A 20767-nucleotide genomic window follows, 5' to 3' on the forward strand; every position below is an offset into this window, starting at 1 on the left:
TGTGAACCATGTGCTCTTTCTGTGAGGAAGAAGGTGCTACAAAAAGGAGGGAAATACATAACTACCAGAGCAGGTCTTGGAGAGTGGTATAATACTAGTGGAGACTGAAAACTGGTGTAAAAGAACATTTTCAGCGCATTGAAATCTAAGGTAGATACAAATTGAGTGAATTAGAAAAAATCTAGGGCAGGGTTGGGCAGAAGGTTACTTGACTCTCCAAGCAAGTAGCTCTGCACCAATTTTCAAGTGTTGCTGCAATCGCTTTCTCATTCTTCTCTTTAAAATCACTGCTGCAGCTTCTCTCTTCTTTGTGTTTAATGCAAAGGAGAAGAAGGCACATAGATACAAACCTTTGTTCAATATTTATTTATTGACAAAATTTATATCCTGCCTTTCGGCCCTTACTAGTGCCACCAAGGTGGCTATAGGAAAACAACAGGACTTTTCTAATCCATTTCTCTTCTTCCTCCTCCAGATATATACATGCATCCTTGCTCTGGGCATCTTAGCAGCATGCTATTGATTCTTCCTCTTTATCAAAGCTGCTATTTGCTTCTTTCAGGGGAAAAACAGAGCTAACTATATTTTTTTCCTCCCACAAAGCAAATTATAATTGTGGGAGGTAGTAGTAATTAGTTTTAAGAAAACAGCAGAGCAAACATTTGTCCACCCAAGCACTGCAGACCTCGGTGGAGTCTGAACAGGGCTTTTATCCACCCCCAGTCCTAATAAATCCCCTCTGTCTACACTGAATTCGATTTCCGTTTTTATTTTGGTTGCTTTAAATTTTCCCTCTGCAGCCAATCTGATTGAGCCGCAATGACCCTACCTTTCCCCTGCAATATCCAGGAGCAGAGATAACTTGTTATAATTGATCAAGACGTTTTGAGGGCTTCCAGTATTAAAGTGTAGATCTGCGTTTTTCCGGGTTAACGTCCTCCCCGCCAATCTGTTCCTGATTGGCTCAGCACCAGTTCAAAGACTTCCTAGTTCCCAGTTGCAATATTTTCCTCCCAAGATTTTTTTTTTAAGTTTTAAAGTGACTGTGCTCCAGAATCCCACACTTATCTCAGCAGAGATTTGCCTCATTCTGTGCTGGCGGCTGCTGGCTCGGCTTGGTTCCCCGCCTGCCCTCCCTCTTGCTCCTTTAGGAAAAGAAAGAGACAAGCAGCCTCATGCTCAAGTGCAGAAGGGTTTCTGTTTCAATTTTGAGGGGACAAAGCATGAAGACTCTGGTTCAAATAATCTGAATTCAGCAGGATCGATAGCTCATTTATCATTTATCAACCCCTGATGATTGGGAACTTTTGTTTTTTTACATATTCTGTTAAACTCCTGAGGTTGTCTGCCATATTTCAGGGTAGTTCCTGGGACTCACAAGGTTAGTATAGAGCTTGCTTGAATTGCCCTCAGAATTTGCCTGCACTCCTGCATACAAAAGTATATTTATTTATTTATTTATTTATTATATTTATATACCACCCTCCCTGGAGGCTCAGGGCTTTATTGAGTTATATTCCATTACAGTAGTGTGGACAGGGCATGAGAATGCAGATTATTTCTAGGTGGACTGTGGTAGCTGCAACTACAAGAAATGGCAGGGCACCATGCTGCTGGAAAAACACTGGGGCTTGTTTTGTCATGCTAGTTTCTAATTACTTTCTGTTTCTGGAGAGGTTTCTTCTTATAGGAATCACAGCAACTAATGATTAAGGGAGCTTACTGCCCCACTATTTACTTGGCAGACCTCCCTTGGTGGAGGTGGGAGTCCCCCACTGCCAGGCTCTGCCCACTTGCTACCAGTCAGCTGGTTAGCAGGAGGACTTAACCTGGAGAAAGAGAAAGGACCATGCCTCAAGACCAGTGTCACACAGGAAATGATATCATGATGCCAGCAACATCCAGGCAACACTCTGGTATTTGGACAAAAACTTTATGATAGAGGTTAGTTTTACCATGGAGCTTTTGCCCAAATACCAGAGCATCACCTGGACAGTATTGTTGTGATTATGTCACTTCCTGTCTGAAATCAGCCATGAGGCCTGGGCTTTTCTCTTTCTCCAGGTAAGTCTCCCCAATCCCCTGGCTGCTGCCAGGCAACCATATGAAAAGAAATACTTTAAATGGAATGAAAGATCAAAAACAAAGTTTTGTATATTTTATTATAAAGCTAAAAGAAGCACTATGAAATGCTAGATCAGCCTTCTTCAAGTCTTTTGAGAAACCCCTGAAACATTTTTCAGACTTTGAGAAACCCCAGATGTGGTGTGATTGTGCAGAATATTGTTGGGAAGCATAACACCCAACCACGGTCTTTCCTCTTCCCACCCCCTCCAGATCCACCATTGGCCATTTTGGGAGGGGTGGGTGGGTCAACATGGTCATAACACCCATTAAATGTTTAACACATTTTAAAATATACATATAAAAATGAATTAACTCCCACCCATTTTGGAAACCTTTCCAGGGCCAATCCTGAAACCCCAGGATTTCACAAAACCCTGATTGATAAAGCCTATGCTAGACCATATGGACTTTGGTCTAATTCAGCAAAACGTTTTTCATGTTTGATCCATTTTCATATCTTCATTTTTAACCACATGCCATTAATTAATCTATTTTATATTACTCCAAGTTCGATCTCCAGTTATTTAGAACATCATAATCTGTTTTCCACAGTATATTATGATGAAGGTAATCTAGTAATTTTCTGCAATATGGATTAGTGGTCAGCAGTTTGAGGAGAGCGTCAGTTGTTACATGGAAATGGTGAGATTGGAAACACGAATGACTTATCCATCAATTTTGCATCCTATGCAGAACATGTCACATCTTCTCCTGTGGGGTCCTGTGTGAGCTGGACTTATATCTAGGACATGCCCTTATAGTGGATATAATATCAAATAGAAATGGAAACTGTTTTATTTATTAAAACACTTATATCCTACTATTTTAGTCATGAAGACTCAAAGTGGCTGACATTAATAAAACCAATTAAAATGCAGTCCAAAATGATAGCGGTCACAAATATTAGAACTACCAAACTGGAAATCTGCATGCATAGTTTGTAAAACTAACACTTAATTTAGCAGGATTAAAAACATGAGGTCAGATATTAACTGAAATCTGATTAAAGACCCACTTGGACTGAATAGTCTTAAGCAGTTTCAGAAAACAAGGACTATGCTAAACAAGTCTTGGGCATGATGCCCTTATATCTACTCTGGATCCAATTAGTTGTAAACAGGTTGAGTGGCAGAGGCACAAAAAATGTCGCTGTCAGGCTTTCTTTTACCCATATTTATGTATTGAGATCCCAAGAAGAATTAATATTGAAAAGAGTAAATTTATAGAATCTTATTGGGAACTTGATGCCTTTTGACAACTCTCTTATTCTCGATGTCTGAACAAATCTCAAAGACACATTTTCCTCAGCTAAGTAGAAGTTGCTAACAGTGATCCGCTGAAATGCCCCCCTAAGACTTCTGACTTTCCTGGTATGAGTAAAAGAAGTTTGGAAGCTTGGAGAATATCTGCTGAACTGCTTACTCATAAGTAGTAGTCTTCTCTCCTCCCCTTTTGCTCAGTCACTTTTGTTTCGACATGGGTGTGACTTTTGATTCCGCTCCCCTCCCTGGTGTGTCATTACTTCAGTCTCTTTGAATTGGAATAAAAAGTGCAGCAAACTTCAGAGGCTCCTTTTCTGTGCAGAAGATTTAACAAGACCCGGGACCTTTTCTCTCTCCCCCTCCCTCCAGTCTTTCCTTTGTGCCGCCTGAGAGAGGAACTCCTTGCCTTCTGCACATTTTCTCGAAGACGAAACAATGGCCAAGTTCTGGTTGTCTGCAGCTGTTGGACTGTACTTGTTGCAGCTTTGTCTGGCCCAGATAAGTAAGTGCCTTATGAATGAAATCTCTGATGCTGTGACTGGAGTAGTTTAGAATGTCTCAGGTAGCAAAATTTACAGATTGCCAGGTAGCACCCTGAATTAATATAATGTTTCATTTCACTGACATTTTATGATTTGTTACTTTCTTGACTGAGGATACTGAAACAGAATGTGTGTACTTTGTACAAATTTTGCCTGTGTGTGTAGGTGTGTCGCTGTAAAGAAATACAGAAGCTAGTTAAACTGAAAGTAGAGCGTTTAAGTTTAAAGTTGTACTTTACTGGAGCATGAACTGAGATTCAGCACATCTGGTCTACATTCAGTAGAAACGACAGTTATGTATTTATTCTGACTTTGTTTTGTGAAGCAGGCAGGGGTTTTTTTGGAGGGGGGAGTTCCTTTGCCTTACAATAGCTGTATTCTTGAGTCCACGCATGCTGCAGAAGACGCTGTTGTCTTATTTCATGCAGAGCAGTGATGCAGGATCCAGCACGCGCCTTCTTCCTTCTCCAAGCTAGGAACAAATTCTGAAGAGTTTAAGGATGAAAAGTAAATGGTGCTAGCTGGTGCTAAAAGCTTTACTTGAGCATAACTGATAAGATTTAGAAACAAACTTTAACCTGGTGTGACTGGAACGAGCAACTCGTTTTCCTTTTGACCTCATGATCCCTCCCCCCCCAACCAGATTTCTGAAGTATGTCTGCAAATAATGAGGTAAAATTCTTGTTTGGGACTGAAAGTGGTTCATGTGTTTAAGAAAATCACATGCTGAAAATGACAAAATACTCTTAAAGTTTGATGTGATACAGAACAAACAGTACTTGCAAGGAAATAACTGCCTTTAACAGAGACCCATTGTAGTAGAAATTGCCTTGAGCTGCTTTGAAGAGAATCTATTATCCCCCCCTCCCCTGCCCCGCAAAACCAGTTCCTGAGAGGCTAACAAAACATTTTTAATAAACATCATTTTCTATGTGCTTTTATATTTATATGAATATCAAGAAATACTTGAAGTTACCCGGCTGTGTTAATGGGTGTGTCAGAGTGCACAGTTCCAAACATGTTTAGGAATCCTCTGAAACTTTTCCTGGCATTTGGAATATTTCTCCAAAGATTCTGCGTTCATTAAAAGAAAATCAAGTACTTGGGTATACGTTTCTTCAAACCTACAGGGTTGTTTTTACTCTGTGCGAGATGTATGAAGTGTGACTAACATTTAGCGACAGACTTCATGCATGATGTACATACATATACTGTAGAATAATAATGTTGCTTATTAGTTATCCTTGCGCAGCTAATGTCTCCTTTTATGAACTGCCAAATATTCTATAAATAAGCACAACCTGCAATTACTCTAGGCATAACGTTTTCCTTGCAAGAAAGAAAAAGAAAACCCTCGTAATCTAGTCCTCTGTGTGGTTAGCAAAAACATGTCAGACTTCACGTCTACCTCACAGAAAAGTTTCATTAGGAGCTTAGTAAGGAATTAGATTATGGCTACAGTATATTTCTGTTGGTATGCAGTGCATTCCAGTCAAGCTTTGTAGTCACAAATGGCTTTGCAACTGCACTTCATTTTTTCCTCAATAGCATTTTAAATTCAGACAGCAAACCATTAATACGTTCTTTTCAGATAGAATATTTGAATAGGGGTTGCTGCTTGTGGTGTACACATATCCCACTTCCTTTTCTGGTAGAGGTTTTTGCAGGGTTTTGACAGGATTTCAAAACCCTGCAAATCTCTGACCAAAAGTGATAGTGGGAGAAATAAAGTTTCTTTGTACACAGTCCATTTCAGACAGGGTTGCCAGCTCTGGGTCAAAAAGGGCTTGGGGATTTTTGTGAGTGGGGCTTGGGGAACATAGGGTTTGTAGAGAGGAGGGACCTCAGCAGGGTACAACCCACCTTTGAAAGCAGCCATTTTCTTCAGGGGAACTGATTTGTCTACAGACCAGTTGTAATTCTGGGAGATTTCCAGCACTACCTGGAGGTTGGCAACCCTAATCCCTGACCTCTTTCCACTCTTCAGAATTGTCTACCTTCTGCTCTGTAAATAGCAGAGATTGTTATTTGAGCATCTGTATAATCTTTATTTTACCCAGGATAGTGGGATACAGAATGTTAGTCCATAGAAAGCTGGATTTGGATCAGTGAGACTCAGGGACAAAAGCCTGCTCAGTTTGCTAGAGGCCATAGGGACAGTCACTTCTTGTCTTCATAACCTGTTGCAGATTAATGCTGCCAGGATAAAATGGTTAAGGAGGAAAATGATGTTTGCTATTCAAAGGTCCAGGAAGGAAGGCAGGAAAAAATCTGACAGATAAAATAGAATCCATAGTAGATGAGTATGATTCAAATAGAACAGATAAATAAGGAACATAATAAAATCTTCATCCAGAAGTTATGTGATGTATTCTTCCCATTTTGCAAATGGTAGCGTTGTTCGGGTAACTGTTTAAAAGTAACAGAGTGTACAAAACCATGCAGAAAGTAACAGCCAGGCCATGGGTTCAATCTGTGTCCCAAGTACCTACTGTTCCAAAGAAGAAGAGCTGTTTTTTTGTATTCTGCTTTTTACTACCCAAGTTAGCTTACAATTGCCTTCCTTTGCCCACAACAGACACCCTGTGAGGTAGATGAGGCCGAGAGCTCTGAGAGAACTGTGACTGGCTCCTCTTATCTTGGAGATGCATCAGATAAATTCAGGTCTGGGCAGATACTGAGTTGTCCATAAGTATTGTTTCTTAGAAGCCATTTTTATGTTATTTTATTATTTATTTATTATTTGGATTTATCCCTGCCACTCCCGAAGCCAGTCCAGCTCGTGGTGGTTTACAATAAAGGAATAAAACAATACAATACAATATGATAAAACAATATAATACAACCCCATTATTATTTATTACCAGAAGTGTTATGGGGGGGGGGCAGTTACAGCATGGAAACCCTAGTGCTCCTGGTAATGTTTGTAGGAATCAAGTCATGTAGGCACAGCTGGGAATATCATTACTTCCCACAGCATTATTATTTTGCTCTGGGGACAGTGACATCTTTAGGAGCAGTAACCACGTCATTTGGCCTATCTCCTTGATCCCTTTCCTTCAGATTATTTTGGAGTCCTGCCTCAGACTCCTACACTACTGCTAGTCATGTGTGGACTGACTTGTCACATTGAGTATTGGGAAGTAGTATCCTGATTTATATGTGTAATTTCCAAATATGTCTATGGGATAAATTACTGGTAGAGTTGATAATTCCCAAAAAACTGGAGATACAGCCAAAGTCTCTAATGCTGAAGAAGCAGTTACATTTGAATAATTTATGCTTAAGCCGGAATTTAACAAAAATCAACATTTCTTGGGGACTCTCGTGTGTCATGTTGGTACAAAATGCGGCTGCTAGGGAACTTACTAGAACACCTTGGAGGGCCCATATTCAGCTGGTGCTTCACCATCTGCACTTGTTACCAGTCTGTTTCCGGGTCAAGTTCAAGGTTTTTGTATTAACCTTTAAGGCCATACCAGCTTGTGTCCTACTTACCTGCAGGACTGTTTGGTTGCTTATGCCTCTGGTAGGGCTCTTTGCTCTGTGGATATGAATCTACTGCATAGAGTTTCCTCCTACCTGTATGAAGATATTTGTCTGCAAAAGAATAAAGGGTGCATTCGACTCTTATCTCCAGGTGTTTACTATACTATGAAAATTGCAAGACCTTAATACTGATCCATGCCTATTACTACTCCTAATGATCCTCTATTCCAACAATACCTGTCAGGTTAAATTTATGGAAAAGGGTCATTTAATTAATCAAATCCCCATCCTGAGAGGAGTTAAACAAGGCTGCGTCCTTGCTCCTCATTTATTTAATCTTTTTTAACATGATCTTCCAAAAACCCTAAGACTCATAAATGGTCATCCCCCCAAAGTAGATAAACTGCCAATCCCACTTCTTCTATAGGCCAATAACACCATCTTGCTTTCCTATTCCAGAATTGGTCTGAACAGATATCTGAACGCTTTTTATGAATATTGCCAACTCAGTGACCTATCGATTAACTTTGAAAAAACCAAAGTGATAGTCTTTGCACAGAAGTGGTCTCCCTCAAACTGGTGTACTGGTGGTCATCAAATTGAGCAGGTCAAATGGTCCAAATACTTAGGATTCACCTTCCAACATAATTTGCACTGGATCAAACATAGAAGCACTATAATTTTGCAGGCTAACTGGTTCAGTACCCATCTAAAAAACTTTTTCTTCCTTAAAGGTAATCAGTTTGTCCCAGCTGCCTGTCGTGTGTTTGACTCAAAAATTCTTTCCCAAAGTTTATATGGGTATCCCTCTGTGGATCTCAGCTTTTAACAAAAACTTGGAAAGGTTACAGTCTGCCTTTTTCCGGCAGATTTTAGGAACTCCAAATTGCGTCTCTTACTCCTCTTTATTTTGTTTATTTTGCTAATTGCTTTATGCCAATAAAGGTATTGTGTGTGAAAAAGAATCTACTGGTTGTCCCAGGCCCCCAGGATGTTCGCCTGGCCTTGACCCGGGCCAGGGCCAGGGCCTTTTCAGTTCTGGGTCCAACGTGTTGGAATGAGCTCCTGAAAGAGCTGAGGGCCCTGCTAGGATTGTCAGCTTTCTGCAGGGCCTGCAAGATAGAGCTCTTCCACCAGGCATATGGATGAGGCTAGGGCAGAATGCCGGATTCCAAGTCAAGATACCTCCCCAAGGTCTATTAGATTTTCACCCACTCACTCCTAGTGGAAAAGATCTCGGCCTCTGGCTGGGGGGAGGGGATGGGGTTGATTATTCAGGGCGGGATGGGGTTGGTTATTCAGAAGTATGAGTGGCCACTTGCTTGTTTATTGTAAATTGGGGCTTTATAGGGTTTTTACTGTATTTTAACGTTTTATTCTGTGAACCGCCGCGGGTTCATAGGAAAAGCAGTAGTATATAAATCAAACAAACAAATAATAAAAGTACGGTAAACAACAAAAATGCAAAAGCAAAATAAAACCTCAACTTAGGCAAACTGAGTCAAAGGCAGATGGTGGGTCCTTAAGTATGCTTTCTCCACCCTACCCCCCAATACTGCATGACACAGACTACTCTGATAGCTTTGTTGGCCCTCCATTTCTGTAGGCGTCAGCCCTTCTCCTTCCCCATCACCACTATGAGGGATTGGATCTAGAGTGGCCTTGCTGGCAGATGTGTCATAAAAAGGGTTAAAACTTTTAGCTGGGATAATTAAAGGGCCAACTTTATTTAATTTTACGTCAGTTAAAGTAGTGGTCCCCAACCACCGGGCCTTTGCGGCCCTGGCACCGGGCCGCGGCTCCCTCTCCCCGCCCCCCCCCACAGTAAAAAACTTCCCAGGCCACAAGCTTGTGGCCCGGGAAGCTTCTTACTGTGGGAGGGGGGGAGAGGGAAGCAGGGTTGCGCACGCGCATTGAGCGTGCACCATGCGCGGCTGCGCATGCACGGTGTGTGCGGCTGGGCAATCGCCCTCCCTGCTGCCGCCTGTCCCCAGCCTCAAAAAGGTTGGGGACCACTGAGTTAAAGGATCTGCAGCACCTGTGTGCCAATCCCTTCTATACCTAATTGTAATGCAAGACATTGATGGAACATAGAAGAGTAAGGCTTCCTCTGTCTGCTCATTCCAGACTTTATGGGCGAGGTCAGCCTGGCTTCAAGCTTTCAGCTTACAGCTGTGTATGGCTCAGTCTCCCTATGAAGCATTTTTTTGCTCATGGGTGATGCCATGTCCTTTCACCCTAGCTGTGAGGTCAATCGGTTAAGGATAATGGCATCCCTCAAGGGGGTCCTGTCCCAGTTCCATGAAGGCCTGAACAAAGAAGGGGTTAGAGGATGATAATTTACCCTTAAGTGTGCGTTTTCTGCCCCACCCCCAATATTGCATGCCAAGGACTGCCCTGTCAGGTTGGTTGGCACTTGCTTTCTGCAGGCTGCATCAAACCTTGCCTCAGTCCTCAAACCCCTGTGAGGGATTGGGTCTCAAACAGCCTTTTAAGGAAAAGGCATTTAAGAGTGGCAGCAGGTAGGTATTATAGCTATGGAAAATAGGGCTAAGAAGAAAAGTTAGCAATGGGGAACAGGAGCAAGGAATATTGTTTCTTGAAAAAATCCAAGAGACATTGTAGAAATGTGATTTTTTAAAATGGCCTAAATGCTCTTGCCCCCAATGTAAGTTGTTCAGTACTACAATTTAATGAAGAAGCAGAAATGGAAAATTGCTTCTTTGGTTGTATAACAGTACATTTCAGATGCCTGATAAATATTAAAGAAATTGGGAAAAGAAAATAATGAAAAGGAAGCGGTGAAGCTTAATAAAAATTTTTTTCTAGTTGCGCGTTTTGGGATTTTTAGATGGTCCACCACAGGCTTCATCCAGGATTAATAAGATAGCAAAAGTTTTCAAAGTAGCAACCTGATCACATGGTATACAATTGCACCAAGACTTCAGTCTTAATTGCTTTAGTCATAACTCAATTTGAATAATTTTCTATTCCGAAATATAACTTTATGAGGGTTTATCATGAACTGAGAACCAGTTTCCTGTTACGCCTTTCCCCCCCTGATATTGGTTGCCAAAGGCATTGAAGACAAAGTTTGAAGTAGCACATTGGGCCTCAGTTTTGTTTATCTGATATGCAGTCTTACACAATTATGGTAGCATAGACAGCTTGCAAAAGCAAGCTTTGTACATCTGAAATTCAAATCAGTTTTTTTGGCACTTATAGGAATATAAAGATCATCTGAATCTTCTGCCAATGCAGAGTCAAAACTGAAATTTGTTCAAAAGAGAGTTAAATTTCATTGTGAAAGATGGGAAAATAAAAGTTGGAGTTTGAAAAATAAATAATTATGCTAGACTGGTCCAGCAGTTTCAAATAATTTCTACAAAGTTCATAAGAATTTTAAAAAAATCAAAGTTGGTTTCTGCCTTAAAGCCATTTTGTTTTCTTACTACACGGTGATTATTGTAATTAACACCAACATTTCTCATGTTGACATTCTAGATACATGAGGTGCTTCAGTCTGTACCAGTCCCCTGCCCTGCATTCATATACACATTTGTCAACATGACTAGACTAGGCCAGAATGGGAACAGCTTGGATTATGCTGCATCCTGGGTGGGAGCATGTGGGGAAAAGAAATTAATGTTTTTCTGAGATATTTATTCATGTATTTGTTTATTTATTAAACCCAGAAACTGGTTCGCGGCGGTTCACATAATACATAAAAACACAACATATAGTGTATAATATCCCCATCCCCATAATAACAATAAAATCCCCTTAAAATTATATCCTTATAATTGTATTCCCACAATAGCAATAACAGCAAAGTGAGAAAGATCGCTCATAGCCGAGGTTGTCAGCAGGTTACACTCACAATGCATGTGGTGGAGAAAACTAGGGGATAGATGCCCAACATCCAGGCCCAGTCTAATACCAGGAACCAGGGGGAAGGGGGGACTCAATTTTACATCCTGGGGCTTCCACCTGGCCTCAATCAAATGCCTGGTGGAAGAGCTCCATTTTGCAGGCCTTGCAGAACCCTGAAAGCTCTTTCAGGGCCTGCAGCTCTTCTGGGAGCTCATTCCACCAGGTAGGGTCCAAGACTGAGAAAACCTTGGCCCTGGTCAAGGCCAGGTGCACCTCCTGGGGTCCTGGGACCATCGGCAAATTCATACCCACAGAGCGAAGAGCACTGCGGGGTGCATAAGGAGGCAAGCAGTCCCGCAAGTATGTAGGGCCCAAGCCGTGGATAGCCTTAAAGGTCAAAACCAATACCTTGAACTTGATTCAGAAGCAAATTGGCAACCAATACAGCTATCTCAGAAACAGCTGGACATGGGCCCTCCACGATGACTTAGTGAGGACCCGCTCAGCTGCATTCTGCACCAATTGCAGTTTCCAGGTCAGATATAGGGTAGGCCCATGTAGAGTGAGTTACAGAAGTCTAGCCTGGAAGTGACCGTTGTGTCGACCACAGCGGCCATTATACATTCCTGATTTATTGCTATAGTGCTCATGTAGATTGATCAGAATCTGCTTCATTCTCTTGGAATACTACGGGGCTTTTTGCACGGCTTCAAAATCGCACAATGGTTGCTAATTGGAAACGCTATTGATTTGCCTTAACGCACGACGTCGTAGACAATCTGCAACACTCCTGAAACCGATCAGCAAAAAGCGCTTCATTGTAGCGCTTTCAGGGGAATCCCAAAAAGTGGATTCACCCTCCAGAAAGCGCTACAGTCTTGCAAACAATCTGTAACACTAGCGATAAAGACCTGTGCGTTACCATTGTTGCGATTTCTTCAAAGTCCCTCCTCCTGAGCCTGTCCTCCAAACTTCCGGCGAAGCGATCGCCATTTTTTTTTCTCCGAGCGAGCGGGGATAAACGCACCAGCGAGCCTCTTTCTGTTTAGAGGCTTCCCTGGCTTCAGTCCTTCACCTTTAGTCACTAAGCACAAACCACATAAAAGCCCGTTTGCTGAAATAAAGTCCATTTATTTTTTACACATTAATTCAGCCGAAAATCGGGCCCGTGAGAGGGGGGGGGATTTTTTTTTAATCACTCGAGGCAGCGTGGCAACGATCATACGATCAAACAACAGCTCACATTAGGCAGCTGGATGGGTCTCTCCGTTGCAACGAATCTACCTAGATTCGTTGCTATGGGTCTGTTTTTTTTTTTTTAAACCTTTCTTAAAGGGAAAGGGGCTGTTTGGGAGCATGCTAACGGCTGCCCATTGGCTGCTTGACGGCCAGGGGCGGGACGAGCTTGGCAATAGCGCTTCCTTTCTAGCGATTTCTGCCGAGACCGGAAGCCTGTGGGAAACGCTAAAAAACGCAACTGATTCCACTACAAAGGCAGGTATGCATAATGACGAATTCCACTATTTTAAATGGCGATTTTTCATTCCGCAAACAATTTGCAACAAAGATCCCCGTGCGTAAAGGCCCTACTTCTCCCTGCCTTTTAGTTTTTGGAACAATATTTTCCCTTGCCTTTAATTTTTTTCTCTTGACCCAGCACATTGAAGGATCTAAGCTATTCGGTAGTTATCACTTCACAGTGCAATAAACTGCACAACTATAAGTTTTTAGTTTGTGTCCATATTTTCTTTGGTGTTACTTCAAATATCACACATTTGCCACGTGGTTGCTTATCATCCTTGGTGAAATAGTAATTCTTTCAACGTGAGACCCAGAATCACAATCTAAACTGTAGCATTTTTATAGCTGAAGCTGCAGATAGGATCCCAGTTGCCAAAAAGAGAATGCCAAACCTGACACGCTGTCTGATCTCCAAATCACAAACAGTCTCTTCTATAGTGCTGCGTCTGCCATAACACTAGTAGCAATTGGCTGTGATTTTCCTGCTCCTCCTTTCAGTGACTTCACCCATAGTATGAAATGGATATTTGGACAACAAAATGAAGTAGAACAAGGAGTAAAGCAATATCCAAGGAGGGAAAGTGGGCATTTTGTAGAATTTTCATTTTATAAATGAGCTGACATATCCCCCCATTGTTATAGTTGATGTTTTTAGCATGGAGAAGAGAGGACGAAGGGAAAACATGACTGTGCTCTTCCAAAACATGAATGACTATTGTCTGGGAAAGGGTAAAGACTTGTTCTCTGCTGCTTCAGAGGCAGGCCTAGATCAGTAATGGGCTTAAGTTACAGAAGGGTAGATTTCACCTGAATTATCAGAAGACGCATCCTAATGCTATGAGTGGTCAGGAATGAAACCAAATACCTGAGAGTGGGGGTATGGGGAGAGTTGGCTCTTCTTTGGAGGTTTTAAAGCTCAGATTGGACAGCTGGAAGACAGAAATGGCCTCTAGCTTTGGATTTTTTACAGTGGCACATGGGATGGACGAGATGGCTTATAACAACATCAAACAGTTCTTCACAATGTTAGAGAAACAAAAATATTAAGAAACATTGACATATTTGTGAAATGGAATATTCTTAGCTATATACATTCTAAAAAACTTTGCAAGGTTTACAATGCTTTGCTTATGGTAACCTGAAGAACAGTTGTGCCCTTCTCTACTTTGGGTAGGATCCTACTTTGATACAATAGGTCAGCAGTTGCAAGCTATGGACTGCTTATGCACGACACTGCTGCCTGGCACAGCACCCGGGAAGGCCTGTGGTAAGGGAATTCAGAATCTTCCGTATTCCCCGGGATGTTGGGGCTAGGTCAGGCTGGCTCCATGCATAATCAGCAGCACTGGGTCTTTGGGCCCAGTACTTCCCCTGACCTACGGTGCCCCTGCAGGGACATTGCATGCCCCTGTTGGCTCAGTGGAGCCGTGGAGCTGGCTGAGGAGTCTCACCACCCCAACTTGGTGGGAGAGTGGCATGCCATTCCCTGCCATCGTGCGATGGGGGCCCATGCCCTCTGCTCCCCCCAGCTGCCGCCGCCTCCGAGCAGTGTACTAGGCTTTCCAGCCCTAGTGTTTTGCATGTGTGTGCTACACTGGGGCAGCCTGCATACACCGGGGGATTCCCTCCCCCGTGAATATGCGGGAAGTGCCTGGGCATGCTGTCCCGATGCAATGCCTGGCAGCAGCCTGGCATGGCTGCTGCTGTGCATAATGGGTCATGGTTGTCAACCACACTTTTATTTTGAAAACGTATCTGTTGTAAATAAGAATGGTCATTCTAGTGAGAATACCTGAAATACCTGAAAAAGACATGACTCTAAACTGCTAAATCCCATGTACCACTTATACTCTATCCCTTCGTCCACTGTGGGTGTGAGAATCAGGAAAACTGTTTTAAATGTGCTTGAATGAATGAATCTATTGATAGCTGTGCAAGATATTTCCTAAGCCCAGCACATTATGAGACATGTATTTCAGTAAAAAAATGTTAGATTTTGTCTAGGGTGCTAGAATTGCCAACACACAACGGAGCCTGAAGTTCAGGAATTACAACTGATCTCCACACTGATTCCCCTGAAGTAAACGGTGGATTCAGAGAGCAGACTCTTGGCAATTCCCTGTTGAATTCTCTTCCATTCCCAAACTCCACCTTCCTTGGGCACCACTCACAAATCTCCAAGAACTTCTCGAGAAAAGAAGAAGAGTTGGTTCTTATATGCCACATTACCAGAATGAGTCTCAAAGCAGCTTATAATCACCTTCCCCAATAGAGACACCCTGTGAGGTAGGCGAGGCTGAGAGAGCCCTGATATTACTACTCAGTCAGAACAGCTTTATCAGTGCTGCGGCGATCCCAAAGTCACCCAGCTGGCTGCATGTGGGGGAGTGGGGACTCAAACCCGGCTTGCCGGATTAGAAATGTGCAACCTTAAGTAACATCATTAGCATAATACAGGAGGTGGGGGTAGACACTGCAAAGGTACCAAGCCCTTAAAATATCAGTGCCTCAGAAAATAATGGCCAGACATACAGAGGTAAATGATAAATCCAGAATGCAGGATGGGGCCTACTTTGCAGACTAGTAACACCCTGTGATGATGGTCAATTCCAGCATTTTGTTTTTATATGTTGTTGTTGTTATGTGCGAAGTCGTGTCCGACCCATCGCGACCCCATGGACAATGATCCTCCAAGCCTTCCTGTCCTCTACCATTCCCTGGAGTCCTTTTAAGTTTGCACCTACTGCTTCAGGGACTCCATCCATCCACCTCATTCTCTGTCGTCCCCTTCTTCTTTTGCCCTCGATCACTCCCAGCATTAGGCTCTTCTCCAGGGAGTCCTTCCTTCTCATGAGGTGGCCAAAGTATTTGAGTTTCATCTTCACGATCTGGCCTTCTAAAGAGCAGTCAGGGCTGATTTCCTCTAGGACTGACCGGTTTGTTCGCCTTGCAGTCCAAGGGACTCGCAAGAGTCTTCTCCAGCACCAGAGTTCAAAAGCCTCAATTCTTTGACGCTCGGCCTTCCTTATGGTCCAACTTTCGCAGCCATACATTGCAACTGGGAATACCATAGCCTTGACTAAACGCACTTTTGTTAGTAGGGTGATGTCTCTGCTTTTTAGGATGCTGTCTAGATTTGCCATAGCTTTCCTCCCTAGGAGCAAACGTCTTTTAATTTCTTTGCTGCAGTCCCCATCTGCAGTGATCTTGGAGCCGAGGAAAATAAAACTATCTCCATTTCTTCCCCATCTATTTGCCAGGAATTGAGAGGGCCGGATGCCATGATCTTTGTTTTCTTGATGTTGAGTTTCAAGCCAACTTTTGCACTCTCCTCCTTCACCCGCATCAACAGGCTCTTTAGTTCCTCTTCACTTTCTGCCATTAGAGTGGTATCATCTGCATATCTGAGGTTGTTGATATTTCTCCCTGCAATCTTGATCCCAATTTGTGACTCCTCTAATCCTGCCTTTCTCATGATGTGCTCCGCATACAAGTTAAATAGGCAAGGCGACAGTATACAGCCTTGCCGAACTCCTTTCTCAATTTTGAACCAATCCGTGATTCCATGTTCAGTTCTCACTGTTGCTTCTTGACCTGCATATAAATTTCTCAAGAGACAAATAAGATGCTCTGGTATTCCCATCTCTTTAAGAACTTGCCACAATTTGTTGTGCTCCACACAATCAAAGGCTTTAGCATAGTCAATGAAGCAGAAGTAGATGTTCTTCTGGAACTCCCTAGCTTTTTCCATGATCCAGCGTATGTTGGCAATTTGATCTCTAGTTCCTCTGCCTCTTCGAAATCCTGCCTGTACTTCTGGAAGTTCTCGGTCCACATATTGCTGGAGCCTAGCTTGTAGGATTTTGAGCATAACTTTGCTAGCATGAGAAATGAGTGCAATGGTGCGGTAGTTTGAACATTCTTTGGCATTGCCCTTCTTTGGGATTGGAATGTAAACTGACCTTTTCCAATCCTGTGGCCATTGCTGAGTTTTCCAAATTTGCTGGCATATTGAGTGTAGCACTTTTACTGCATCGTCCTTTAAGATTTTGAATAGTTCAACTGGAATGCTGTCACCACCACTAGCTTTATTGTTGCTCAGACTTCCTAAGGCCCATTTGACTTCACATTCCAGGATGTCTGGCTCCAGGTCAGTAACTACCCCACTGTGGTCATCAGGGATGTTAAGCTCGCTCTTGTATAGTTCTTCTGTATAATTTTGCCACCTTTGCTTAGTCTCTTCTGCTTCTGTGAGGTCCCTACCATTTTGGTCCCTTATCATACCCATCTTTGCATGAAACGTTCTCTTCATATCTCCAATTTTCTTGAAAAGATCTCTGGTCCTCCCCATTCTATTGTTTTCTTCTATTTGTTTGCAATGTTCATTTAAGAAGGCATTCTTATCTCTTCTAGCTTTTCTCTGGAATTCTGCATTCAATTGGGTGTATCTTTCTCTTTCTCCCTTGCCTTTCACTTCCCTTCTCTTCTTAGCTATTTGTAAAGCTTCCGCAGACAGCCATTTTGATTTCTTGCATTTCTTTTTCTTTGGGATGGTTTTAGTTGCTACCTCTTGTACAATGTCGCGAACCTCCGTCCATAGTTCTTCAGGCACTCTGTCTATCAGATCTAATTCCTTAAATCTATTTGTCACCTCTACTGTATATTCGTCGGGGATATGATTTAGTTCGTACCTGAGTGGCCTAGTGCTTTTCCCTACTTTCTTCAATTTAAGCCTAAATTTTGCAACAAGAAGCTCATGATCTGAACCACAATCAGCTCCTGGTCTTGTTTTTATTGCCTGTATAGAACTTTTCCATCTTTGGCTGCAGAGTACATAGTCAATCTGATTTCTGTGTTGACCGTCTGGTGATGTCCATGTGTAGAGTCGTCTCTTGGGTTGTTGGAAAAGAGTGTTTTTATATACTTCATTTCTATTTTGTTTTTCTTCTTATTGGGGACCCAGAGTGGCTTACATTGTTGTCCTCTCCTCCATTTTTATCCTCACAACCATACAATGAGTTAGGTTAGACTAAAAGTACAAGGTCACCTGGTAAACTCTCACGGCAGCTGGTTTTGTTAATGTAGAAATTTCCCCATTCTCCCAGAGGATCATAAGAGTAGATTACAATGGACTACCTGTGACCTCTTAAGGAGAGCAGTATGCTTTTTGAACCTTTGGGAACTGCTGTGCTGGGTGGAACCAAGGGGAAATAGATACTTGATGCTAATGTTTCTCTTTTAGAATTTTTTCCCTTGCTTGCTACTGGGTGGGTGCCCTTTAAGCAAAAGGGTGTGTGGCATGCGTGGGTAGATATGCTAAGCATTGCTACTTCACCTTTCATGCTTTGTCTTCCCATGCTAAAATGACTTGTTACTTCCAGGAGCCTGGAGACTCTTTGTATGTGCTCAGCAAAAAGTGCTGCTGTGGTTGGGCAAGGGAATCTTTGCCTGGGACAGGAAGCTTCTAATGTGGCCAGTCAGGTTACTCTACTGTCTCGGCATCGGCAGGTGCACTTATGCATTCTGGTGGCTGGTTTTGTGTATGGAATCTTCATGACTCGTGAAGAATCATTTTGGTAATAGCGAATGAAGCTGAAAAGTGTTGTGAACTTAGTGTACATAACAGAAAGTGTTTTCCAGATATCAATGGCCACCTGTTTTTAACAAGTGTGGGATTTTTTTTTTTAAAGCTATACAGTTCCTCTGATCCAGCAGTCCTAGCACAATATTCTGTTCCCAGAGCATGGCTTGGGATTGTAATAGGCTTGATGCAGGAGACAGAGTCTTATTCAAAGGGGGAAAACTTTTACTGTTGCTGATTTTATAAGCAAAAAGAAATCACAAGTGATAACCTTTTCAGCTGGGGAAGAAATATGCACAGCTTTAAAAAAAAAAAAAAACCTCTGTATGTTTTGAGCAAAATGCCAGCATTAGCAGTCCCATGAATCAGTGGAACAATGGGAAAGAACTCAGACTGGACAGAAGAAACATGTAATGAATGAAACTTTTAATAGAACACATTGTGACTTTAGCATGTGTGGAACCTGTATTACTCATCAGCAGTGACATCACATATAACATCCAGTCACTGGCAGTAACTCCCATGCAGCAGTATTTCTCAAAGAACAATGGATTATCTAGATGGAATGCCTGTGTGCTTTAGCCACTTAAGGGACTTTTCTGCTCCTGCCTGCCTATTGGTACCCATGCATGAGAAAGAGATAGGTGGTTCTGAATTATGCAAGTGTGACAGTTCTTGCACATGGAAAACAAGATGGTTAGCGATGCAGGGCTTTTTCAGTTGTGACCCCTTGCCTGTGGGACATCCTTCAGCTTGCCTAGCGCCTAATCTCTATTAGGGGCCAGGCCAAAGCACTTTTAAAAATCAGGTTTTTACCTGAAAGGCAATCTTTTAAATTGTCTCAGTCTTTTCCTAGCCTGAGATCTGTTTTATGGGAATCATCATTTAAAGTTTTATGCTGTTCCAGGTAGATTTTTAATAGTAATGAATTTTAATAATTTTATGCTGTTTTATGAATTGGTTATGTTTTACTCTGCATACTGCCACAAGCAGGTTATTTTTCTAATTATATAAAAGTAATGTTAAATGTAATTTAACCTGGTTTCTTCATTGATTTATACCTATACAAAGAGTTTGATTTATATGCCAACTTTCCTGCCCTTTGCAATGTATGTATCTGATCCTAGCTGGAGAGGAAATTGTTCTCCTGGTGACAAAAAATACTGTTTATACTCGAGTATAAGCCGAGGGGGGCTTTTTCAGTGTAAAAAATGTACTGAAAAACTCAGCCTATACTTTAGTATATACAGTATTACTAGAACTAGTATTTCCCTTTGCCAATGAAAACACTTTCTTGGGAGAAGCTGTATGGACTATTCACAACAAATATGTAACAGCAACATATTTTACGATCAATAAAAACACCATGTTGAACTTTATGGAGACCTGGTTCATGTATTAACCAAGACTCACTTGAGGGAGAATTGGAATGACACCTCTCTTGTGCCACACTGATTGATGCCTGAGCCCACAGAGGCCTACTTCACATGATGCCCCCTCACAATCATATTCTATGGTGCTGAACTGGGAATGTGACTTTTTCCCCAGAACCTCAGTCTCTCTGTTGCAATATCAGACATTGTGAAAATTGAGGCTTCCCAAGGAGTAGTACCTGCCTGATTACTTTTAGTTGAGCCTTGTTACTGAGGATGGTACCATTCTGCTGCACAGACTCATACAGTTGTGGCCAATGTGGGCAGTGAACTAGGATCTGGTAGACCCAGGTTTGAATCCCCACTCTGTCATGGAAGCTTGCTGGGTGACCTTGGCCAGTCATACCTTCTTAGCTTAACCTGCCTTGCAAGGATCAACAGAAGTGCAGAAAACAATGTAAGCAATATTGGGCAACCCCCCCCCCTCGGAAAAAAGAAAAATGGTAGCTCCCATTGATGAAGAAAGGTAGCATACATTTTTAAAAATCAAGTAAAAGCAAATATCTCTTTTTTGGCATTGGAAGTAAGAATCTGCTATATCAGGGATTCATTTCCAAGCTAAATGTGTAATTTTGTTTAGGTTTGTATTATTTTGTATTCTACTTTTTATTCTTTTGTATAGTCTTGGTTGTTTTCCAACTAATAATCCCCAAATCTGCATTTACTAGCTTTCGATAACAAAAACTAATGGTAGTAATAGTGAATGGATGAATGTCATTTGTTTAAATCATTTCTCTGTGTTTTACTGGAACTGGATGGATGAAAAATTCAAATATTACTTTGAAAGTTATGACAGCATCTAGAGAAAAGCTTGTGGTTGCTTTACCCTCTCTTTTTGTTTCCTCTCTATTTGTGCATAAGCCAGTTATGTACAATACAATGCTAAACAGATCTGCAGCTTTCAAAGTCCAGTGGGCTTTGGGAACAGTGTTACTCAAA

General features: G+C 42.0%; 1 protein-coding gene across 15 annotated transcripts in view; it reads left to right on the forward strand.

Moving 5' to 3' along the window:
* Positions 1-3565: 3565 nt before the first annotated feature.
* The window catches only part of CD44 (CD44 molecule (IN blood group)), a 108241-nt gene continuing 91039 nt past the window's right edge, over positions 3566-20767 (forward strand). For 4 of the 15 annotated variants that reach the window (XM_077322159.1, XM_077322163.1, XM_077322168.1 and 1 more), the window contains exon 1: positions 3569-3891. In XM_077322159.1, coding sequence (XP_077178274.1) covers positions 3825-3891 — 67 coding nt within the window. In that variant the 5' untranslated portion in view covers positions 3569-3824. Of the gene's footprint in view, positions 3892-20767 lie in introns of all 15 variants that reach the window. The other 11 variants (XM_077322155.1, XM_077322156.1, XM_077322157.1 and 8 more) reach the window with 5 other exon arrangements.

Source organism: Paroedura picta, chromosome 2 (assembly GCF_049243985.1).
Source record: "Paroedura picta isolate Pp20150507F chromosome 2, Ppicta_v3.0, whole genome shotgun sequence".
Taxonomy (NCBI): domain Eukaryota; kingdom Metazoa; phylum Chordata; class Lepidosauria; order Squamata; family Gekkonidae; genus Paroedura; species Paroedura picta.